At 42.2% G+C, this 23,585-nt stretch overlaps 1 protein-coding gene across 2 annotated transcripts in view; it reads right to left on the minus strand.

The window, feature by feature from the left end:
• Positions 1–512: 512 nt before the first annotated feature.
• Positions 513–23,585, minus strand: part of LOC143275954 (uncharacterized) — a 23,939-nt gene continuing 866 nt past the window's right edge. Inside the window, exons 2-13 of one of the 2 annotated variants that reach the window (XM_076580302.1) lie at positions 22,920–23,585; positions 20,160–20,214; positions 17,660–17,789; positions 16,577–16,738; positions 13,872–13,979; positions 12,320–12,478; positions 10,568–10,937; positions 9,695–9,801; positions 6,985–7,149; positions 4,877–5,009; positions 2,829–2,959; positions 513–1,127 (exon numbers count right to left, since the gene is read on the minus strand). The exon at positions 22,920–23,585 is cut by the window's right edge and continues 160 nt beyond it. In XM_076580302.1, coding sequence (XP_076436417.1) covers positions 780–1,127; positions 2,829–2,959; positions 4,877–5,009; positions 6,985–7,149; positions 9,695–9,801; positions 10,568–10,937; positions 12,320–12,478; positions 13,872–13,979; positions 16,577–16,738; positions 17,660–17,789; positions 20,160–20,214; positions 22,920–23,585 — 2,534 coding nt within the window. In that variant the 3' untranslated portion in view covers positions 513–779. Of the gene's footprint in view, positions 1,128–2,828; positions 2,960–4,876; positions 5,010–6,984; positions 7,150–9,694; positions 9,802–10,567; positions 10,941–12,319; positions 12,479–13,871; positions 13,980–16,576; positions 16,739–17,659; positions 17,790–20,159; positions 20,215–22,919 lie in introns of both variants that reach the window. The other variant, XM_076580301.1, reaches the window with a different exon arrangement.

Below are 23,585 nucleotides of genomic sequence, written 5' to 3' on the forward strand. Positions count from 1 at the left end.
ATCCAATCAAGGCTACAGAACGTTCAGCCTTTAGCCTAAGCCATAGTCATCCAATCAAGGCTACAGAACATTCAGCCTTTAGCCTAAGCCATAGTCATCCAATCAAGGCTACAGAACGTTCAGCCTTTAGCCTAAGCCATAATCATCCAATCAAGGCTACAGAACGTTCAGCCTTTAGCCTAAGCCATAGTCATCCAATCTAGGCTACAGAACGTTCAGCCTTTAGCCTAAGCCATAGTCATCCAATCAAGGCTACAGAACGTTCAGCCTTTAGCCTAAGCCATAGTCATCCAATCTAGGCTACAGAACATTCCGCCTTTAGCCTAAGCCATAGTCATCCAATCACTGCACAGTATCTTCTCTCCTTCTGCCCCCTGTGCTGCCAGTCATCTTGTTTTTTCTTCGCTGTTTTTTTTTTTTTTTTTTATATCGGTTGCCTGCTGATTCTACTCAGCAGAATGTTTCTTTCTCTGATGGTTCAGTTTTGTTTTTTTGGAGGGGGGGGTGGGGCGGTCAAGGGGGGGAGGGGTTAATCGATTGTCGGCTGATTCTACCCACCAGAATGTTTCTTTCTCTGATGGTTCAGCTTTTGTTGTTGTTGTTGTTGCTTTTAATCAGTTGCCTGCTGATTCTCCTCAGCAGAAATTTTCTTTCTCTGACTGCTCAGTTTGTTTTTGTTTTTTTTGTTTTTTTTTAATCAGTTGCCTGCTGATTCTACGCAGCAGAATTCTTCTTTTTCTGACAGTTCTTTTTTTTTGGGGGGGGGATAGGGGAGGGGGTTAACTGGTTGCCTGCTGATTCTCCTCAGCAGAATTTTTCTTTTGCAGACAGTTCAGTTTCTTGCACAGCGTGTTCCGCAGGTTCTTCTTGGGGATCAGGGCCACCCCCTGCATCAGAGAACTGCGGAGGTTCTCCTCGGGCACCGACAGCGCCTCCTGCGACTGGGGATCCTGGGGATCCTGGTGAGGGAGGAGGGAGGACAGCAGATCAAGGAGGAGGACGAAGAGGGGATCCAGCATGACCTCAGCGCCCACCGACATGACGGCACACACCTGGCAGAACAGCGCCACCTTCAAGACGCACCTGTCTGCGACCTTCGACCCCTTGGGCGGTGGCTGTATCAGCGTCTGGAAGCGGAAAGTAACATCGCCATCATAATCGACATCATCGTTATGGAAGTGGAGCAGTGGCTCAGTGGTTATGCGCCCCAAACAGGGAGCGAGTGTCCATGGGTTCTAGTCCAAAATACGGACCAGGATTTTTCTTTTTACTCAACCCCTCCACCAGATCTTGAATATGTGGTCTGGGTGCTAGTCTTTTTTAAATGAGACAATAAATTGAGGTCACATGTGCAGTGGAGCGAAGGCCCAGAGGTAACGCGTCCGCCTAGGAAGCGAGAGAATCTGAGCGCGCTGGTTCGAATCACGGCTCAGCCGTCGATATTTTCTCCCCCTCCACTAGTCCTTGAGTGGTGGTCTGGACACTAGTCATTCGGATGAGACGATAAACCGAGGTCCCGTGTGCAGCATGCACTTAGCGCACGTAAAAGAACCCACGGCAACAAAAGGGTTGTCCCTGGCAAAATTCTGTAGAAAAATCCACTTCAATACGAAACACAAATAAAACTGCACGCAGAAAAATATACAAAAAAAATGGGTGGCGCTGTAGTATAGCGACGCGCTCTCCCTGGGGAGAGCAGCCCGAATTTCACACAGAGAAATCTGTTGTGATAAAAAGAAATGCAAATATTTGCAAATACAAATACAACATGCACTTAAGAGCTCATAAAAGAATCCACAACAACAAAAGGGTCTCCCCTGGCAAAATTCCCTGCAAAAAATCCACTTTGATAGCAAAACAAATACAATCGCCAATAGAACAAAGTTTAAGGATGCCACAACAATGTGGTGATGTGATCTACCAAGGGAGAGCAGCCCAAATGTCACTCGGTGAAATCTGTTGTAGTAAAAAAGAAAAAAGATTCAATACAATACAAGGGTACAGACTACATTTAGACTCCACTTTAGAATGACCACAATGTGTTTGTTTTGGTTTTTTTAATTTAGCTTTCAAGGACTTCAGTGTCAGAATGATAAATACCCCCCCATCTCTCTTTCTCACTCATATAAATGCACCGACTCACACATACACATAAATGTGCACATGCATGCACAAATACACGCACAAATATTTCTGAAAACGCTTACAACTTAAGTGTTCCGAGTCTTAAAAACCATAAGGTTTCATGACATTATTGTGTGTTATCCCTGTTCTGTACTATAAAGTTCTGTCTACTTTATTACATCAAGTTCTTCACACACACACACACACACACACACACACTACAGCACTAGAGAAGTTTAAAACCATGTTGTGACAGTTGTACACAAAACAAAAAAAAACCCAAACAAACCAAGAACCACACATGCACACACACCAAAACAAAACATAAAACCCAACAATAATACAAAATAAGAAATATCCAAATATTTTGGTCCATAGACCTTTTGCAAGGATGAATAACAAAATGTGGATTTTTTTTTTCTTCTTAGGTTTCACACACACACACACACACACACACACACATACAAAAGATGAAAACTATTCTTTTAAACCACTACAGTCCACACACACACATGCTTGCACGCACACACACACACACACACAAAACTCAATAATACAATAAAAAAAACACATATCTAAATTTTTGGTCCATACAACTTTCACAATGATAAATGACCAAACATGAAAAATGAAAAAAATGTTTACTTTCATACTAAAACAAAAACAAAACCTGACAAAAACCACTGCAGCCCCAGCGTACCAACCTGCAGTGCGGCGACCATCAGCTGGGCGAGGTGGTGAAGCAAGGGGGGAGAGAACCCTGGTTCCTGGCACACCATCACCACCACCGCCTCCGTCACCAGTTGGCACACCATCACCTCCCTCCTGCACTCTGCTGCAAACATTCATCAATGATGATGTGAAAACAAAAACAAAACAAACAAAAAAAACAAAAGGCAAAGCCTTCAAGACTCACTTGTGCTTCGCGCTTTATCCAGTAAAAGAATCATGAGGAGAAGTAAAAAAAGAGATTTTAATTACACATACTTAACCGTGACCCAACTAGTGCAGACTCCGGCAGGGGTCTGACATTCCTGTCCTGTGCAAACTACTATCCGCCTATGCGGAGAAAACGAAACTACGGCCGATAACCTCCCGGAAGAAGATAACCTCCCCTTTGTCCCACTGGCTAGCGCCCTCTTTTTCCGGCAGCCATCATGACTCCTGTTCCTGTGCTCTCCATACGGCTAAGTTTTTTCGTATTTTCTGTCTGTCTGTCGATTCTCTGGCGTTCTTAAAAGAGATTTTTTTTAAATCGATGAAGAGTGCTCTGTATTAAATAAATATATATATAATAAACTTGGGAGAAAAAAGGGGGGGGGCATGCCAGCAGGATCAAACCACGCATGTTCAGTTCTGACTTTATATGATAGTCAGCCGTGTCCGACTATGACCATCAGAACAGCAGAGGAGGCAACTGCTGTTCCGACTATTTGGGCTAGAATTTGATTATAGTGGAGAGTGTCTTGCCCAAGTACATCCCCACTCTCTCGGCCAAGAGGGTTTTAGGACAGTCGGCGTTGGGATGGTTCCCAAAGGCCAACTCGCCCAAAAGGCTTCAGCACTAAGAGCCAGTGCAATTTTGCCTCCTAGTTTGAGAGTCATAGTCCACAAAAGACTAAGCTGTAAATGGTTTCAGTTCTGATACAAGCAGACTAATCCCCAAGGCGGCAGCACATCTGACGTCAAAAGACTAAATTCAAAACTTAAAGCAATGTTGATGCTTTCTTCTTCGTGCGATAAATAGCTTTGATTGTAGTGGCTGTAATAACGCCGTTTAAATAATGTTTTTTGTGTGTTTTATTATATCTCGATTATTCTTTTATTTCAGCGGTAAAGGAGACGTTGCCATCTCCTTCCAGCACATCGCAACACATTGTAGATCTCTAGATCTGTACAAACCAGTCTACAACGGGCTGAAAGAAACGATTGATTCAATTTTTCTTTTATGTTCATTCCAGTTAATTCAGTGTCCTCTTTAGAATATTTACATGCAGTAAGCACGTCAATGGTGTAGTTAGTATCACTGAAAGTGTTCTGTCCAGAATTTGTGTTTCTTTCCTATTGATTGTGAACAAGAAACACGAGGTCATGTCATCTTCCTTCTTGTCAGCCAAACTCAGCGGAAAGCGGTTTTTAGAATTTTTGGATTTCGGAACACATCTCAAATAAACCGTTAATGATTCAGAAATGCAGCTTAATTCGGGAGACTTACAACCTGTTATTGGAATGACTGTGAAGATTTTTTTCATACCATGTTTTAAACCAATTTTGGAATTGGCAGACAAAAGTATTTCCAGAGAAAATGGCAATGTTAAAGTTTACCACACAAACACACACACACAACCGAACATGGAGTTAAAACATAGACTCACTTTGTTTACACAAGTGAGTCAAAAATGAATTATCTCCCTTGTGCTTTGTCATGCATCACCAGCAAGAGCCAAATTACTTCCCTTGTGCTCTGTAACACATCAAATGTGTAAACTATAATCGTCTCCCTTTTGCTCCGTCATACATAATCAACATATAAAAAACGAATACAATACAACTCAATACAATGCAATACAATTACGCAACACTATACAACACAACAAACCACAATACAACACAATACAACGTAACACAACACATCACAATACAGTGGCTTCTCCCCAAATAAAAAAACCTCTTCCACAATTCAAACACTAAGCAGGAAAGCACTACATATAATCCATGCATAACACACATCTTTCACACACAGAAATGGTACCTGATATATCAAATGCAGAGTGGTCGAAAAGGGAGTGTTTGTGAAGATCCATACGCACACAGCCCGTGTCGACCAACGCTGTGAGAACCCTCACCACGCGGTGTACCTCCGTCACTAGAATCTGTGGCAAAACCTGACCACAACAAACAGCTTTACATCATCATCGTCCTTACCATCAACACCATCATCATCAGTGATCAGAACTGTATAGATCCTATACCAGAATGTGTGGCAAAACCTGACGACAACTAAAAGCTTTACAATGCCGTCGTCGTCATCATCATGTTAATAATCAGTGAACAGACTGTATTCATCTTGTACCAACGTGTGGCAAAACCTAATGATAATATACAGCTTTTCATCATCATCACCATCATCATCAACAGCGTCATCATCAGCATCATCATCATCGTCATCAATCATCATCATCATCAACAGCATTATCAGTGATCAGACTGCATACCCATGCCAATATGTGTGGCAAAACCCAACGACGACAGTTTTACATCATCACCACCATCATCATCATCATCAGTGATCAGACTGAATACATGACAACAAACAGCTTTACATCATCATCGTCATCATCATCATCATCATCATTAGTGATCAGACTGTACACATCCTATGTGAGGCAACACCTGACGATAACAAACACCTTTACATCATCATCACTATCATCATCAACATTATCAACATCATCATGGTCATCAGTGACCAGACTGTTTTCGTCCTATGCCAATATATGAAGCAACACCTGTACACATCCTATGTGAGGCAACACCTGACGATAACAAACACCTTTACATCATCAATCATCAGTGATCAGACTGCATACACCCTATACAAACATGTGAAGCAAACCTGATGACAACAAAAAGCTTTGAAAATACCATGGTAAAGAATTGTTTTCAAAACACATTCAGACTATAGCCAACGAAAACCGTGAACTGACCTCAAAACTGAAAACCTGTGCCAGAGAGACGTTTCACCTCTGTGTCAGACAGACGTTTAAACCATTTACCTGTGCCACAGAGATGTTTTACCTGTGTCAGAGACACATTTAAACCTTTTACCTGTGCCAGAGAGACGTTTCACCTGTGTCAGAGAGACGTTTAAACCTTTTACCTGTGCCACAGAGACGTTTTACCTATGCCAGAGAGACGTTTTACCTGTGTCAGAGAGACATTTAAACCTTTTACCTGTGCCAGAGAGACATTTCACCTGTGTCAGAGACGTTTAAACATTTTACCTGTGCCACAGAGACGTTTTACCTGTGTCAGAGAGATGTTTAAACGCTTAACCTGTGCCAGAGAGACGTTTAAACGTTTTACCTGTGCCAGAGAGATGTTTCACCTGTATCAGAGAGACATTTAAACGTTTTACCTGTGCCTTAGAGACGTTTTACCTGTGCCAGAGAGACGTTTTTCCTGTGTCAGAGAGACATTTAAACCTTTTACCTATGCCAGAGAGACATTTCACCTGTGCCAGAGAGACGTTTCACCTGTGCCAGAGAGACGTTTAAACGTTTTACCTGTGCCAGAGAGATGTTTCACCTGTGTCAGAGAGACATTTAAACGTTTCACCTGTGCCAGAGAGACATTTCACCTGTGTCAGAGAGACGTTTAAACGTTTTACCTGTGCCAGAGAGATGATTAAACGTTGTACCTGTGCCAGAGAGACGTTTAAACGTTTCACCTGTGCCAGAGAGACGTTTCACCTGTGCCAGAGAGACGTTTAAACGTTTTACCTGTGCCAGAGAGTTGTTTCACCTGTGCCAGAGAGATGTTTCACCTGTGTCAGAGAGACGTTTAAATGTTTCACCTGTGCCAGAAGACGTTTAAACGTTTCACCTGTGCCAGAGAGACGTTTAAACGTTTCACCTGTGCCAGAAGACGTTTAAACGTTTTACCTGTGCCAGAGAGATGTTTCACCTGTGCCAGAGAGATGTTTAAACGTTTTACCTGTGCCAGAGAGATGTTTCACCTGTGCCAGAGAGATGTTTCACCTGTGTCAGCCAGAGAGGTGTTTCACCTGTGCCAGAGAGATGTTTCACCTGTGCCAGAGAGACGTTTAAACGTTTTACCTGTGCCAGAGAGACGTTTTACCTGTGCCAGAGAGACGAGGAGAGAGGGGCGAGGGATATGAACATCGCTGTGCAGGGCCTGCACCACCTGGGAAGCGGCATCGTCACTGACAGCCGACAGACGCAGGAGTGCTGACGGGTTCTGTGGCACGACTTTCAGGGCTCCCGTCACATAGCCTGCTATCAGCTGTGTGGACGCACACACACACACACACAGTACTGATGACATCATCATTGTGCTTGTCATTGTAAGCGCCCGGGGCTTTTGGGTTTTTTTTATGGTTTAAATAATCTTTAATTATTCAACAACATGATTACAATGCAATGAATGACAAAAGAGCATCAACAAGCTTAAAGCTTATACTGTGCTCACAACGTTACACTTCAATTTTATCATGACGGCTGATGAACCATATTATGACTTGTATCAAATAACATTCATAAACAGTAAGTAATGAAATAATGAGCTTTTGTTTTATTAGATTGGGAGGACGTGTCCTATTATCATCATCATCATCATTTTTGACTCACTTGTGTAAACAAAGTGTGTTTATGTTTTAACCCGGTGTTCGGTTGTCTGTGTGTGTGTGTGTGTCCGTGGTAAACTTTAACACTGTCATTTTCTCTGCAAATACTTCGTCAGTTGACACCAAATTTGGCATAAAATTAGGAAAAGTTCAATTCTTTCCAGTCATCTTGTTTAAAACAATATTGCACCTCTGGGATGGGCACAAAAAAAAAAAAAAGAAGCCAAATTATATGCAAACTGAATTTACTGGGGTTTTTTGTTGTTGTTTTTTATTCTCTAAACTTGGCACTTTGATCTGATATTCTGACACAACAAGAGCAGTCATTTTTATCATTTTTTGTTCAAACAGGAACTTCTTTTGCTAAGCATGGAAGTTATATTTATTTTGCATGTCTTTGGTGCAGATAGTAAAAAAAGGGAAATTAATCTGTAATTAATGTTAGGGGGCTTAATTTGCTTGAAACTGATCTTTCTCATCTTAAACATAACATTTTCAAATTATACTCAATACATAAAAAGCTTGTCTGTTTTACTCTCAGTGTACAGCACTTTCACTATGTTCATTCGCCCAAGTGGTCTTTTTCGGAAAATACTAAAATCAATGCGACGAGTGAACTTTATAGATCTATTGGCTAAGCCCTGAAGGTCAAGGGCAAAAATCAATTGCGTACACATATTTATACACATTCAAAGCGCGTGCTCATATTCTTCGCGAACGCGAACAACGCCATTTTGTTTCAAGTTGTTGACTTGCCCATTCAATCCTATATTTAATCGACAATACACGATAACATGTGATGGAAAGTTGGAAGAGACCGTTAAATATTTATCCTGAGAAAGATTTGTGAACGCCTCTTCACTTACTGGATTACGCCCCAAACTGCCATAAAAATATTCACTGAATCAGTCGGAATTCATAGTTTAAAATAATAAACCATGAGAGTTAAGAGTTAATACCCTTGAATTGATGAAACGTAAAAATTTCCAGTCTTGACTTTTCTCAAAATGAAGTCCTTTTCACTTCATACAACATTTAGAAGTACTTGTACTTGGCTCTACATGTTATTAGTTTAACAAAATACTCAATTTTCATATCAACTTTTAAACTATAAAACTAGAATGAACATAAAAGAGAAATTGAATCAACCGTGTCAACCCGATGTAACTAAACTTGTACATCTATCTAGATCCAGAGAAAACGGCTAAATGTTGCAGTGTGATTGGGGCGATAGCCACGTCTCCTTTACCGCGGACTTAAAAAGAATTTTTAATTGCCCTTACAGATTTTTTGAATGCCCAAGATACACCAGAATAATATGATTTAAACAGCGTTCTCACTGCGAATACCACAATCGATTTATCGCCCTTTAAAAAAGCATGTTTAAATGTTATATTTTTGAACGTCAGTGAAGGAGTCATGATAGTGTAATGGGTAAGGCAGTTTCTTCTCACCTGAACATGCGGGGTTCGAATCTGCCTTTAGGACTTTTTTTTCTTTTTTCTTTTTCTTTTAACCCGAAGCTTTATAATAACAAATACAGAACACATTTTAACGATTAAAGTGAGTCTTGAAGGCCTTGCCTCTCTTGTTATTATTATTATTATTATTATTATTATTATTATTATTATTATTATTAATATCATTATCATTATTATCATTGTTATTGTTGTTGTTGTTATCATCATCATTACCATTATTATTTTTCTTCTTCTTCTTCTTCCTCTTATCATTGTTATTATTATCATCATTGTTGCTATAATTGTTATTATCATTGTTATGGTATTATCATTAGTAGTAGTAGTAGTGGTAGTATCATCATTATCATTATTAATCAATAAATAAACAACCGTCTACCTGAAGATCTAGTCATCAAACCCATCCATATGTAATATACAGCTTCTGTTCAAATGTGTGTGCGTGTGTGTGCGTGTGTGTGTGTGCAGTGCATGCATGTGTGAGTATGCACAAGCTCTTATACTGATATGCGCTTGTATGTATCCTAATTTCTACTGTATCTGTGTTTGTGTATGATTATCGATTTATGTTCGTTATCTTGTTACATACTATCCGCTCCAATATTCCATTGTGACCCCAGTACACTTGGTAATAAAAGACATATTCTATCACATTGTATTCTACTGCTGATCTGACGTCAGCAAATGACCATGGACAGGGGAAACAAGACCATGGGTCAGTGCTCACCATGTCAGGCTTTGTGCGGTCAGCGGGGCCCAGGAAGGGAGAGAGGTAGGCGCAGACCATCCAGTGACACTGGGCACACCTGTCCTGCAGCCAACCCAGCCTCTCACCTGCACAGCGCCACAGGTGGAGGGAATGAAAAGAACAGCACCTGCGCGCCTCCGTGTTCCACACGATGCACGCACGTCTGATAATATCGCTAACAGTGAAGAGACGCTAAACTATAAGAACGAACAATGCTCGCAGTGACAACATGCTTACGTGCAACGGAGACTGTGCAAGTAAAGATACACATGCACACACTTACACACACGCACGCACACACACACATGCATACATCTGCGCGAGCATCCAAGCACACCACACTCACATACATGCACACACAGACGCACACTCTGGCACACACACAAAATTGTCTAATATCACTTGAAGTGGAAGAACATTACAATGACTAAGTACTACTACTACCACTACACAAAATGCACACACACACACACACACACACACACACAAACACCTGCTTGTGCCTGAACCTCCTTCGTGTGTATCCGTAAGCAGAAGATCAAATACGCATGTTAAAGATCCTGTAATCCATGTCAGCGTTCGGTGGGTTATGGAAACAAAAACATACCCAGCATGAACACCCCTCAAAACGGAGTATGGCTGCCTACATGGCTGGGTTTTTTTTTTTTAAATGGTCAAACACATAAAAGGCATTTCATGTACAAATGAGTGAACATGGCAGTTGTAGCCCACGAAAAAAGAAGAAGAAGTACTCTTCCGCTGAAAATAGCGGATCCGCTGAGAGTTCCCCAGCCTGTGTAAGGTTAGATAAAGTGACGCAGCAGTCACCCAATGACCTATCCACCGCCTTACCCTCCAGCGCCATCCCAGCCAGGGTGAAGTGCTCCGCCATCTCCCGCACGACGCGAAGAACCAGCCCCTTGGTGGTCACCGCCCGCTCCACCTCCCTGTCCTCCCCCACCATCCCCCCACACTCCTGCAGCACCCCCGCCAGGCACGCCAACACCACCGCCGGGTGGACCCCCTCCAGCCAATCGCTGCGCCCCTCACTGCGCGTGGCCTCCAGGCAGCCAATCAGAAGCCTCAGAGCAAACTCGGTGCTGATTGGTGGTGGTTCGGGGGAGGCGTGGTGGAGGGTGATGAAGGGGAGAACAGAGGAGGAAAGGAACTCGGCCGGCGACAGGAGAGGGGCATGCTGGGTAACGTCTGGCGTCGGAGTCGGCTGCTGAAACCGACCGTGAAACCCTACTGGTTTATTCGATAAGTCTGCCTTATTTGCACCCTGTATGCACACACACAGAATGAGTGTTGTTTGCTTTCTGTATGAGGGAGGAGGAATTTTGTTTAATGTCCTGTCACACATATCGGTGATTGAAGACATTTTGTTAAAGTATTTATGAATACATCTGAGTATTATCGGTTAGAAGGGGTGGGAGATGTGGATGAATGGAGGGTTGGGAGAAACTGGGCAAATGAGGGTAAAAATGTGGGTGAAATTTGGAAGAAAAAAACAACAACAACAAAACAACTCTAAATACAGTTACAGGAAATTACTTAAAGGACTTCGTAAAAGAGAAGTTGTTAAACTGACAAGCGAAACAACTGATAATGAATGCAAAAAGTCAAAAACATCAACGTTCTCAGTCACTTGTGAAGACACACTTTCGTGTACAAAAGGCTTCACCAAACTACACTGAAAAATTATATGCTCAATTGTCAGGTTACTAAAGCATATGCACTTGACATTAGAACAATACTTGGTCCGTAATGAATTTGATAATAGTCTGAGAGCTAAACTTTCTGTATGAAATCACCTACTCTGCGTGCTGTTTTGCTTTCTGTATGCTGCAAGATATCGCATGTATTTTGCTTTCCATATACATACTAATGCATGTGTGTTGTTTCTGTCTTTCGTATTTTGTTACACGATGATTATTATGTGTTCTGTTTACTTCAATCTAACATAAAAAACATGCAACAACAACAACAACAAAATGGTGTATGAAATTGGAAATTACTGCAATCTACATTTTTTTTTCTTCTTTTTTTTTTTAAGTTACATGTCTCTGTACTTGTGAGCGTCTGTGGTTGTGACTGTTTTGGGGCTCTCTGATTAAACTACACCATTTAAAGAAATAAACAGAAGCCTCAACATCATTCCTTTTCTCTTTATGCATGCATGCATGCATTCACACACACACACACACACATGCGTGCACACACGCACACACACACACACACCACAAATGTATGCATGCACACACACAAACATGTGGGCACACACCCACTCCCCCCCCCCTGCATGCATGCATTCACACACACACACACATGCGTGCACACATGCACACACGCACCCCCCCCACCCCCTCGATTCCCCCTCCCCCCCACACACACACATTACACACACACACACTCTCTCTCTCTCTCTCTCTCTCTCACACACACACACACACACACACACAGGCTACACACACACACACACACACATAGGCTACACACACACACACACATAGGCTACACAGACACACACACACAGGCTACACACACACACACACACACACACAGGCTACACACACACACACACACACACACACACACACACACCTTCACCAGCAAGGACACCAGGTTCAGACAATTCTTCTGTTCCCGAGCGTCCAGCAGACGACAGTGAAGAACCCTCTGCAGACAGTGACACAGCAGGGACCGGTGGGGGTGGCGCAACGGATGAACACTTCCCATCGCTTCCGGCATCAGCTCCAGCACCTGTCGTCATAAAGCATACGTCCCCTCATAAAACCACCTGCACACAGTATCAGTATCAGCATCAGTAGCTCAAGGAGGCGTCACACTGCGTTCGGTCAAATCCATATATGCTACACACAAACATCTGCCAAGCCAAGCAGATGCCTGACCAGCAGCGTAACACAACACAATCAGTCATCTCATTTTCTTTAGCCGTAACATGCATTGAAAGTACATTTAAGTGTAAAAAATGAGGATGACTTCATACCCCCACCCTCCCCCCACCCCCCGCCACCTCCTCCACTACTATGAATAATAATATTTATAAGGCGCAAAATCTTGATGAAGTCAGCTCTATACACACTAAAAAAAAAAAAAAAGACAACAATGATAATAAATAAGGAAATGAATGTAAAACATGAAGACACACATTCACACACACACACACACACACACACACACACATGCATAACAGATATGCAACAAACATGCAGTTCCACAGATATGAAAGCACAATAACAATCATAATCATATTAGTAATAATCATAATCATCATCATCATGACAACAACAGAAACAGCGACAGCAACAACAATAATGATAATAATAATAATAATATCAATAATATCAACAACAACAATAATAATAATAATAACACACATCTTTCCTTCCCAATAGAAAAATGATCCCCTTCATATCCATACAGCACCATTCTTTGCATCTCTATCTTTCCTCGCCAATGGAAGATTTATTATTTTATACCTCTACAACGCATGGAGTGATGGCCTAGAGGTAACGCATCCGCCTAGGAAGCGAGAGAATCTGAGCGCGCTGGTTCGAATCACGGCTCAGCCACCGATATTTTCTCCCCCTCCACTAGACCTTGAGTGGTGGTCTGGACGCTAGTCATTCGGATGAGACGATAAACCGAGGTCCCGTGTGCAGCATGCACTTAGCGCACGTAAAAGAACCCACGGCAACAAAACGGTTGTTCCTGGCAAAATTCTGTTGAAAAATCCACTTCGACAGGAAAAACAAATAAAACTGCACGCAGGAAAAAATACCCCAAAAATGGGTGGTACTGTAGTGTAGCGACGCGCTCTCCCTGGGGAGAGCAGCCCGAATTTCACAAAGAGATTTGTTGTGATAAAAAGAAAAGAAATACATTTCTTCGCATCGCTCTCCTTCCTCCCCAAGGTGAAAGTTATTAACTTCCTAAATCAACAGCATCATTCTGCACATCTCTGTCTGTTTTTCATCCCAGTAGAAAAGTGATCACCTTCAAGTCTCTTTCTCTCTCTCTGTCTATCTTTCTATCATTCCTTTCTAACATAAAATCTATTACCTTCATGTCTCTGTAGCACACTTCACCAAATCTCTTTCCATCCTTCCATCCCGTTTTAAAAGTGATTTACCTTCACAACGACCGAAGTCTGTCCCTCGCTGCCAATGGCAGTGTTGACAGCATGACCTGTGAAGGTCAGGAGGTCATGCAGAGCCAATGGCAGGATGTCCTGAAGGTTCTGAAACAGAAGGTCAAAGGTCATGGTCTGCCAATCACATCACAGACGTCCTGACAAGGAAGCAGTTGCACACATCCATATTCCATGGTAACGGGCAATACACAGTCAAATCAGAAAGAGATGCATCCGTGGAGTGGATGACCCTAGACCATGTGGCACTGTGTTGCATTGTGTTGCATTGCATTGCATTGTACTGCACTGCATTGTACTGTGTTGTATTGTATTGCATTGTTATTGTTATTGCATTGCATTACATTGTACTGCACTGCATTGTACTGTGTTGTATCGTACTGCATTGTTATTGCACTGCATTGCATTCCATTGTATTGCATTGCATTGTGTTGCATTGTACTGCACTGTATTGTACTGTGATGTATTGCATTGTTATTGCATTGCATTCCGTTGTATTGCATTGTAATGCATTGCATTGTGTTGCATTGTACTGCACTGTATTGTACTGTGTTGTATTGTGTTGCATTGCATTGCGTTGTATTGTATTGTCTTGCGTTGCATGCATTGCGTTGCGTTGTGTTGCATTACTCTATTGTCACAACAGATTTCTCTGTGAGAAAGTCAGGCTGCTCTCCCCTGAGAGAGCACATCACCACAGCGCAGCATCTTCTTTTTTTTTTCTTTTTTTTCTTTGCATACAAGTGTATTTGTTTCCCGATCAAAGTTAATTTTTCTTTAGAATTTTGCCAGGAGCAACCCTTTACTTCCTGTGGGTTTCTTCTACACTTGAGCAGAGTAGAACTGAATGCTGATTGGAAGGCTTTAATGTGTGCGGTTTTGATTTATAAAACGTGAACAGTTAGCACACTATCCTGAAACTCATCCAAAAATTCACGGACAGAAATCATGAGTTGAAGGGTAGCTAAGAATAGACGAGAACATGACACTCCCGGGATCATTAAAATCCTCAAATAAGCCACATCATTGTATACGCCGCAGAGGTTGAAGCCGGAGTAAAAAGTCACGGCTTATAGACCAATCTTTACGGTACATGTACTTGAGTGTATGTAGCACAAGGGACTTCAGTTTATCATCTCACCCAAAGGACTAGTGGCCAGACCACTACTCAAGGTCTAGTGCGGGGAGAAGGGGTGGGGGGGGGAGAGAATACTGGTGAGCATGGAATTTGAACCAGTGCATTCAGATTCTCTTGCTTCCTTGGCGGATGTGTTACCACTTGGCCATCACTCCACATTGAGAGACATACCTGGCAGCAGTGACACAGATACTGGAGGTAATACCTTACACCAGCGACACAGATACTGAAGAGTTATATCTCATACCTGACAGCAGTGACACAGATACTGGAGGTAATACCTTACACCAGCGACACAGATATTGAAGGTCATACCTTACACCAGTGACACAGATACTGAAGAGACATACCTTACACTGTTACAGCAGTGACACAGATATTGAAGGTCATACTTGACAGGGTGGCACAGATACTGAAGGTTATACCTGACAGCAGTGACACAGATACTGAAGGTCATACCTGACAGCAGTGACACAGATATTGAAGGTCATACCTGACAGCAGTGACACAGATATTGAAGGTCATACCTGACAGCAGTGACACAGATACCTGACAGCAGTGACACAGATATTGAGGTCATACCTGACAGCAGTGACACAGATACTGAAGGTCATACCTGACAGCAGTGACACAGATATTGAAGGTCATACCTGACAGCAGTGACACAGATATTGAAGGTCATACCTGGCAGCAGTGACACAGATACTGAAGGTCATACCTGACAGCAGTGACACAGATATTGAAGGTCATACCTTACACCAGTGACACAGATACTGAAGAGACATACCTTACACCAGTGACACAGATATTGAAGATACATACCTTACAGCAGTGACACAGATATTGAAGGTCATACCTGACAGCAGTGACACAGATATTGAAGGTCATACCTTACACCAGTGACACAGATATTGAAGATACATACCTTACAGCAGTGACACAGATATTGAAGATACATACCTTACAGCAGTGACACAGATATTGAAATGATGTATCTTACAGCAGTGACACAAATATTGAAGATACATACCTTACAGCAGTGACACAGATATTGAAGGTCATACCTGACAGCAGTGACACAGATATTGAAGGTAATACCTTACACCAGTGACACAGATATTGAAGATACATACCTTACAGCAGTGACACAGATATTGAAGGTCATACCTGACAGCAGTGACACAGATATTGAAGGTCATACCTTACACCAGTGACACAGATACTGAAGAGACATACCTTACAGCAGTGACACAGATATTGAAGGTCATACCTTACACCAGTGACACAGATACTGAAGAGTTATATCTTACAGCAGTGACACAGATATTGAAGGTCATACCTTACACCAGCGACACAGATATTGAAGGTCATACCTTACACCAGTGACACAGATATTGAAGAGACATACCTTACACCAATGACACAGATACTGAAGGTAATACATTACACCAGCGACACAGAAATTGAAGAGACATACCTTACACCAGTGACACAGATACTGAAGAGTTATACCTTACAGTAGTGACACACAAAACAAAACAGGACCTACCTTATGCACAGTGGTGGCCGAAAGCTTGTTGAAAGCGACGGTCAGCGCCTGGTCAGTGTCCGACAGGTGCGGCAGACCTGACCACTGGGTGTCCCTGTAAGTGGCCAGTAGCACTGACCCTCGCACTGCTGACGGCAACTGTACGAAGGTCTTGGACACCAACTGTACACACACACACATACACTCTGTGCTGCAGTCAATGTGGACAGATCATGGATATGAATGCAGACACAAACGTTGATTCAGATGGGGCTAATCCAAAAGAATACGATACAATAATTCTCAATAACAAAGCTGATAGTTTACAAACTTGAGTTGGGTGTGTGTGTGTGTGTGTGTGTGTGTGTGTGCATGTGTGTGTGTGTGTGTGTGCGGGCGTGTGTGTGTGTGCATGTGCATGTGTGTGTGTGTGTGTGCATGTGCATGTTGTGTGTGTGTGTGTGTGTGTGTGTGTGTGTGTGTGTGTGCGCGTGTGTGTGGTTTTAGCCTACTGACAGTTATTGTGGGTTGGTTTGGTCTTTTTGTGTGCTTTATTTGACTTGTTTTCATACATTTTTTTTTTTTTCATGGGTGTGCCTGATCACATCATGTACATGTTTATAACGAGCCTGTAACTGTACAAATGAAAATTTTCCGAGTGCATTAACAAAGTATTTTTGATCGATCGATCGACGGGCGCAATAGCCGAGTGGTTAAAGCGTTGGACTTTCAATCTGAGGGTCCCGGGTTCGAATCACGGTGACGGCTCCTGGTGGGTAAAGGGTGGAGATTTTTACGATCTCCCAGGTCAACATATGTGCAGAACCCCCTTCGTGTGTATATGCAAGCAGAAGATCAAATACGCACGTTAAAGATCCTGTAATCCATGTCAGCGTTCGGTGGGTTATGGAAACAAGAACATACCCAGCATGCACACCCCCGAAAACGGAGTATGGCTGCCTATATGGCGGGGTAAAAACGGTCATACACGTAAAAGCCCACTCGTGTGCATACGAGTGAACGCAGAAGAAGAAGAAGAAGATGATCGATCGACTGATAGATTGACTGACTGACTGGCTGACTGACTGACTGGCTGACACCCACCTCAGCACACAGCAGTGTCTGTGGCCCCTGATCCTCGGCCTGTGACAGCTGGGTCAGGACCTCCAGCACCCGTCCCATGTCACGCTCTGTCCTCAGCACCCACGGACGGGCATGTAGGAACTCCACAAACCTGACACACAGCAATGCAATGTGATGCGATGCAATGGAATGTGATGTGGTGCAATGCAATACAATGCAATGGAATACAATACGATGCAATGAAATGCAATGCAATACAGTACATTATAATGCAGTACAATACAATGGAATATAATACAATGTGATGCAATGCGATGTTACACAGTGCAATGCAATGCAATGTGATACAATGCAATGAAATACAAGACAATACAATACCACACAATACTACACGGTACAGTGTAGTAAGGACCCAGGGAGGGACGTGCAGGAACTCCACAAACCTTACACACAGCAATGTAATGCAATGCAATACAATGTGATGCAATGTGATATGATGCAATACAATGCAATGAGATGCAATGCAATACAGTACAGCACAGCACAGTACAATGCAGTGCAGTGCAGTACAATATAATGCAATGTGATGCGATGTAATGTGAGGCAATGCGATGCGATGCAATGCAATGTGATACAATGCAATGAACTACAAGACAATGCAATACCACACAATACTACACAGTACAGTATAGTAAGGACCCAAGGAGGGGCACGTAGGAACTCCACAAACCTGACACACAGCAATGCAATGCAATGCAATGCAATGCAATGCAATGCAACATGATGTGATCTGATGCCATATAATTCAATACAATGTGATGCAATGCACTGCAGTACAATCCAGTACCATACAGTGCAGTACAGTACAGTACATTACAGTACAATGCAATACAATACGATGCAATGCAGTACAATACTATACAATGCAATACAATATAATACAGTACAAAGCAATACAATATGATACAGCATAATACAGAGTACATTATAATACAATACAATGCAACGCAAAACAGTACAAAACAAACACAATACATTACAATACAGTTCAGTAAAATACAATGTGGTACGATAAGGACAATACAAGACAATGCAATACAATACAATACAATACAATACAATACAATAAAGCACCATGCAGCAAAACACCATAGAGTGCAACACAGTACAATGCAATGCAATGCAATGCAGCACAGCACAGCACAGCAAAGCATTATACAACACAACACAATAGACTGTCTACCCAGCAACCCTAAAGACATCTTTTCAGGAGTACAAAGTAATAAACAACAGTTGTGAACAATTCTGGCCACCACCTCAATCTCCAAAAACCTGGAAGGTTTCAGATAACTGCTTGCGTGTGTTTGTTTTTTTAAAGATATATAACATGAAAAAGAAGAGAGAAAAAAAACCCATACAAACCAGCTGACTTATACTTTCATAAAAGAAACACAAGTCACCTAGTACTCCTGTTACATGAATTATGCTCAGAAAACTATCTGCATAATGTAAATATATATATGTGTGTGTGTGTGTGTGTGTCTATGTATCTATCTATCTACACACACACACACACACACACACACACACATACAAACACACACACACACATATATATATGTCATGTGTATATATATGTGTGTGTGTGTGTGTGTGTGTGTGTGTGTGTGTGTTTATATATACATATATACATAAATGTGTGTTTATATAAATTATATATTACTCCATTAAAAAAAAAACAACAACAACACAAACTCACTGCCTTTAAATCAAAGAAAAATACCTTAAGAAACACAAACTCGCTCATCTTTTCGGGAGTACAAAGTAATAAACAACATTATCATTACTGCACAAACTCGCTCAATTACTTCCGTGTCACCACAAGGAAACCAAGGTAGGACAAGACAAATTCTTTATTTCCCAGAATAACAGATCAGCACTGGCGTGCAAAAGAGTGGTAACTCTCTCCATTCACAGGGTACACAACTAGCTTCAAGTCTGTGATGGTGTGCTTTTTTTTTTTTTTTTGCTTTTTTTTTTTCATACAAACAATCCCCGTCCTGAACAGGGTCTACACTGCACAGTTCTAAACAGATGCCAAAGCCTGATGCTAATAAAAATATATATAAAATTGTAACAAAAACACACACAATACAATATTTATTTATACAAATTTTTTAAATTTTTTTATTGTTATTATTATCATTACTACCTTTTTTTTCATATTATAATTATTATTTATTTATTTATCTATTTATTTACTTATTTATGTACGCTTATCTATTATTTATTCACTTTTTTTTTCTTTTTTTTTCTCAAGGCCTGACTAAGCGCGTTGGGCTACGCCGCTGGTCAGGCATCTGCTTGGCAGATGTGGTGTAGCGTAAAATGGATTTGTCCGAACGCAGTGACGCCTCCTTGAGCTACTGAAACTGAAACTGAAACAATACAAAGTGCACAGACACACACACACACACACACATACACACAGAAAAATAAAATCTGCAACAGCACCACTTACCCTGCCAGCCACCAGTTCTTCAGATCTCTCTTGGCCAGTCCATACTCCAGGTACCCTGCCAGGAGGTACACACGATAACTTTCAGCACATGTATTTGTATTTGTATTTCTTTTTATCACAACCGATTTCTCTATGTGAAATTCAGGCTGCTCTCCCCTGGGAGAGCGCGTCGCTACACTACAGCGCCACCCTTTTTTCTTTTCTTTTTTTTTGTATTTTTTCCTGCGTGCAATTTTATTTGTTTTTCCTATCGAAGTGGATTTTTCAACAGAATTTTGCCAGGAACAACCCTTTTGTTGCCGTGGGTTCTTTTACGTGTGTTAAGTGCATGCTGCACACGGGACCTCGGTTTATCGTCTCATCCGAATGACTAGCGTCCAGACCACCACTCAAGGTCTAGTGGAGGGGGAGAAAATATCGGCGGCTGAGCCGTGATTCGAACCAGCGCGCTCAGATTTTCTCGCTTCCAAGGCAGACGCGTTACCTCTAGGCCATCACTTTACAGACAATATTGACTGATTGATTGATTGATTATGGATACTTATATAGCGCCTATCCTCGGTGGGAGACCAAGCTCTAAGCGCTTTACAAACACGGGGTCATTTACACAACAGGCTGCCTACCTGGGTAGAGCTGGCTGACGACTGCCATTGGGCGCTCATCATTCGTTGCCTGTGTCGTTCAATCATATTTCAGGCACACACACATACACACTCAGGCAAACATGTAACATTTAACATTTTACGTGTACGACCGTTCTTGTTTATTTACCCCACCATGCAGGCAGCCATACTCCGTTCTCGGGGGTGTGCATGCTGGGTATGTTCTTGTTTCCATAACCCACCGAACGCTGACATGGATTACAGGATCTTTAACGTGCGTATTTGATCTTCTGCGTGCGTATACACACAAAGGGGGTTCAGGCACTGGCAGGTCTGCACATACGTTGACCTGGGAGATCGGAAAAATCTCCACCCTTTACCCACCAGGCGCCATCACCGAGATTCAAACCCGGGACCCTCAGATTGAAAGTCCAACACTTTAACCATTCGGCTATTGCGCCCGTCATAATCATCATGTTCCTCACCCCCAGACCACCAAGCTCAAAAACTAAGATGGCAGAATGGTGAAGATGTTTATCTACCAATACAGTGTCTGTCAGGATCTGGGTTCCGTTCCTCGTCTTACCTTTTCCCCCAAGTTTGATTTTTTGCAAATAAAACTAAAAATCTAGTCATTCAGATCAAATGAGCTGATAAACTGATAAACCAAAGTCCCATGTGCAGCAGACACTTGGCATACTGAAGAAAAAAAACAAAAAAAACAACACGGCAACAAAAGTGTTGTCCTCTGGAAATATTCTTTTGAAGAAAAAAGGACATATGTTGGATAGGTCATATGATAATGATCCATCTTACCACCTACCCAATATCTACAAAGGAACGCTGACACCACATGACCCAAGATCAAGATCCCGTCCCTGGATATAAGACCCTTAGTTACAGACTCTGTGAAAGTCCTGTGCGATCACTGAGGGCTCCCAAAGCCAGAAGTCAAGGATTCTGTAAAATGACTTTCTCTTCGTTCTTCATGTAAATGAAAGGAATCCTCACAAATTGAAAAAAAATACTGATGCTTTTTTTTTTTTTTTATACAGATGTGGTTACAGTTTTTAATTTTCTGTATCAATGTTTATAATATCTTTTTTCATTCACTACACACACTGTGTGTGTTATTGGGGTATCGTGTGGAGGGGAGAAAGAGAGAGTGGGACTGATTCTTTGGGTGTTGCAGCTGGGTTTTGCGATGTTTGGGCGCTGGGAGGAACGTGGTTGCTTTTGGATGTTCGTTTTGGTTTGGGGGTGTTTACTGTGGACACAGAGTTTAGTACATGCACGTACTTTTGAATTTGATGCAATGTCTTGTCATGTTTTGATGGATGAGAAATTAATATTATCATACTGTATTTTATATTATAATTTCTAAAGTTCTTTGGACAAAATCATTTGATTTGGAGCTATCTAAACAAAATTATTACTATCATCATCATATCTTCTTTTTTTTTATTATGATTATTATTACTATTATCATTATCAATATTATTATTATCCGAGTTATCTTTGTTATCATGTGCCTTTGTATTTATAACACCCTCCCCTACATCCCCACTTGACATGGGGCATTGGTTTGATTATACAATTATGTTTTTGCCCCTCTTCATATGGGGCTAAGGCCTTAAATGAATATAAAAAAAAATCTTAATCTGAATCTTACTCTGAATCTATCTCTCTCTCTCTCAAAATCTCTCTCTCTCTCAAAATCTCTCTCTCTCTCTCTCAAAATATCTCTCTCTCTCTCTCTCAAAATCTCTCTCTCTCTCGCTCTCTCTCTCTCTGTCTTCATTCATTCATTTATCATTCATTTATTCCTTCCTTCCTTCCTTCATTCATTCATCCTCTCTCTCTCTCTCTCTCACTCACTCACTCTATCTCTCTCATTACCATATTCATATACATTATTGTCATTAATGCAGGTATCATGATTATGTACTTGTAAATGCTACTGCGCAATTGAGTGTATTTGAATTTCATGTATGTTTTTCTATAACCTTTTGTTATCTTGTGAACATTTTGATTTCATTTCTTTTTGCCCTGAGGGCTGGATGTAAAAGAGCATATGCATGCTTATTCCACTTCCATCATTAAAAAGATTCGTTCGTTCGTTCGTTCAATGTGGTCAGAGACAGCACAAGGTACTCACACTCCCATCGTGGCGCCTTTCTCTGCACCTTCTCCATCACCTCTGCCAGACTGGGGTTGCGTCGCCTCTCCTCCGCCGCCTTCTCCCTCCTCTGAAGCTCTCCCGCCATCAGCGACACGCACCTCCTCAGCCCCCCACCCCCATCCCCCTTCTGCTCGCCGCTCTCATCCGCCTGCAGCAGCTCTGAAAAAGTTCGCACAACCCTGACCAGCTTCAGGTGTCGGGGAAACCGGCACAGACGTAGAGTCAGCTTCAACACCCGCCCGAACTTCACCGCTTTCTCGTCAGACAGTTTCAGCAACCCCCTCGCACCCCCTGTGGCAGTGGTGGCGGCTCCCCCCTTTTTGGTGGTCTGCACAGCGAAGAAACTGGTCAGGCAGTTCAGGCAGGCGGACTTGACCTCTGAGGTCCTGACCAGTCTGCTGAGCGCCTCCCCGATCACGCTGACGGATCTGTCTTCGTTACACACAGCTGCTTCCGAGCTCTTCTCTGAACTACTGACACAGCTGACATCAAGACCAGGATCTTCATCTTCCTCCATGGATGCCCAGCCGTCCAAACACCATCTGAACTGGCGGCCAGGTACGTCACTGACAGCCAGGACACACAGCACGACCACCGAGCCCAGAATGTGGCCCAGCACTGGAAGCACCGCGGTCATGGCGC

The sequence above is a fragment of the Babylonia areolata genome, chromosome 31 (assembly GCF_041734735.1).
Source record: "Babylonia areolata isolate BAREFJ2019XMU chromosome 31, ASM4173473v1, whole genome shotgun sequence".
NCBI lineage: Eukaryota > Metazoa > Mollusca > Gastropoda > Neogastropoda > Buccinidae > Babylonia > Babylonia areolata.